Source organism: Aptenodytes forsteri, unplaced genomic scaffold (assembly GCF_000699145.1).
Source record: "Aptenodytes forsteri isolate BGI_AS27 unplaced genomic scaffold, ASM69914v1 Scaffold18, whole genome shotgun sequence".
Lineage (NCBI taxonomy): Eukaryota > Metazoa > Chordata > Aves > Sphenisciformes > Spheniscidae > Aptenodytes > Aptenodytes forsteri.
Window position 1 is genome coordinate 1,401,447 of NW_008795135.1, and position 2,092 is coordinate 1,403,538.

General features: G+C 49.3%; 1 protein-coding gene across 1 annotated transcript in view; it reads right to left on the reverse strand.

Annotated features, from left to right (window-relative positions):
• Positions 1-188, reverse strand: part of PREX2 (phosphatidylinositol-3,4,5-trisphosphate dependent Rac exchange factor 2) — a 187,182-nt gene extending 186,994 nt beyond the window's left edge. The window contains exon 1 of the mRNA XM_019471843.1: positions 48-188. Coding sequence (XP_019327388.1) covers positions 48-188 — 141 coding nt within the window. The remainder of the gene's footprint in view (positions 1-47) is intronic.
• Positions 189-2,092: the final 1,904 nt, after the last annotated feature.

The following is a 2,092-nucleotide window of genomic DNA, read 5'->3' on the forward strand; positions in this document are numbered from 1 at the left end:
AGGCGAGGCGAGGCCTGCCCCCCCCCGCTCCGCGCCCCTCCGCTCACCGACACCAGGAACTCCAGCGTGCCCACGTAGTCCCGCTCGGTCTTGAGCAGCTCATTGAGGACGCAGACGCGCAAGCGAAGCTGCTTCTCCAAGTCCTTCCCGCTTTCCCCCTTGCCTTCCCCTTTGCTTTCCTCTGTCATGGTGCAGCGAGGAGTAGCGGTGCTCCCAGCCCGGCGTCTTTCCCGGCTGCAGGCAGCGCTGCCTGAGCGCCCCGGCACTGCGCTGCGGACAAGGACAACAAAAGACCCCGCTAAGTTACATAGCGGGGCCGGGCTCCGGCCGGTCCCCAGCCGCGCAGCAGCCTCAGCCCCTTCTCACCCAGCTCCAGCAGCGGTCCGAGGTCCGGAGGCGAGGAGCCAGCCCAGTGCGTGCTCCTTTCCCGTCAGGAAGGGGACCCAGCCTGGAGGAAACGAGCGGTCACTGGTTCCCAGCTCGCCCTGTTAGCTGAGAGGTTGGAAAGCCTCCGCAGCAGCACAGGCTTGGACATTAATCAAAAGCTTTGTATCCATGTGACTCCAACCCCTTCCCCCCCCCTTCGCTAAATCTCAGGAAAAAGGAAAGGAAACAACTTCAGGGAAGATTGCGTGCCAGCAGCTGCCTGTTTCACACACAAGCTGCGAGCTCCAGTTTGAGGCTAATTGGAGATCTCCAACAACAGAGCACAAGAATTATAAAAATGTCCCAGCAAGCTGGCTGGCCAGGGAATCAGCAGTTGTTTTTGTTTTGGTTTAATCATCGGCAAAAGAGCCGTTTCAACTTCCCCTTCCACACCTTCCCACGAGATGTATTTACAATGTATATGGCAACTGATGTGTATTACAAACATGTGCTTTGATAGTCTTCTGAACAAACACAGCTAAGCATGTGGATGTGCTAAGCAGGTACAAACTATATGCTACAATAGGTACAGAAAAGTTCCTCCAAGATAGGGGTGGTTTAGGTTTTTTTGTTTAATGAAACAGGGTGCTATAAAATCCCCGGGTTATACAGTTTTCCTGTCTGCACTGGAAGTTTAGATCTGCAAGATACGTTAAAAGAGTAAAAAAGAATTCAGTAACCTTTTCAAACAGTTAGCAAAAAGTATATAGCTACTTTATACAAGAGGAACGGGTTTCTTGAAAACTGAAATATGTCAGGACACTACTGTGTGAATTTTGAGATCACTGTTGAAAGCTGAAGGTTTCTCTGGCTAGCTCTTCGATCTGTGACTGGAAAGAAAATCCAGGTATTCGATTTTGAGATTCCAGATCGAAGTATCTTTCTCAACCTGCAACACCTTGAAAGAAAAGAATAAAATGGAAACCAGGGTGTAAAACTCTTCTACAGCCACAGTACAAGCTGAGGCAGCAAGAACAGCCCTTACTGGGAGAGAAAAGACATTCGTGTTCTGATAACTAGACGTCATGTAGCTGTCTGCCTCAGACATCTACTGGGAAAGAGAGAATACAGTTCCTACAAGATGTTTCTCAAAGAGCAGAAATAAGAAAGCCTGTTTCTTTGAATGTGTCCTACTTCCCTGCATCCCCCCCTTCCCAAACACACACAGCTCCCTCACATAAAACCTAGGCAAGAAGCAGCAGTTGCTGGGACTGGTTCTACTACATGTATCCTGCTTGGCCATTCATGCATGTGCAGACTAGCCTGCGAACTTGCCTGCTGACCTCAGTGTACCTCTTTCCTCAGTGGGACACTAGTCCTCAATGGGACACTAATCCATTCCAAAAGCAGACACTGATTTTCATGAAAATCGGAACTTCATGTTTTTAAGGACCTCACTCCCCTGCCAAATCTGGTTCAAATGGACTGATGGGTTGAAAACAGACTGGGGCAGAAAAGCCAACACAGTTCAATCATTGAAGCTTGTTTCCTTAAGAAACCTGTCTGAAAAAGACAATGTGTCTGATGATTAGCTAGAAACTTTTTCACCCTCTTGGGTGGGCTTCACCAGTGAGGCACAGAACCGAAGTCCCAAAGCTCTGTGGCATCTGCCCTGATCCTTGGAGGAGATGAAGTGTTTCACACTTGCTTGCACTAGCACCAAGAA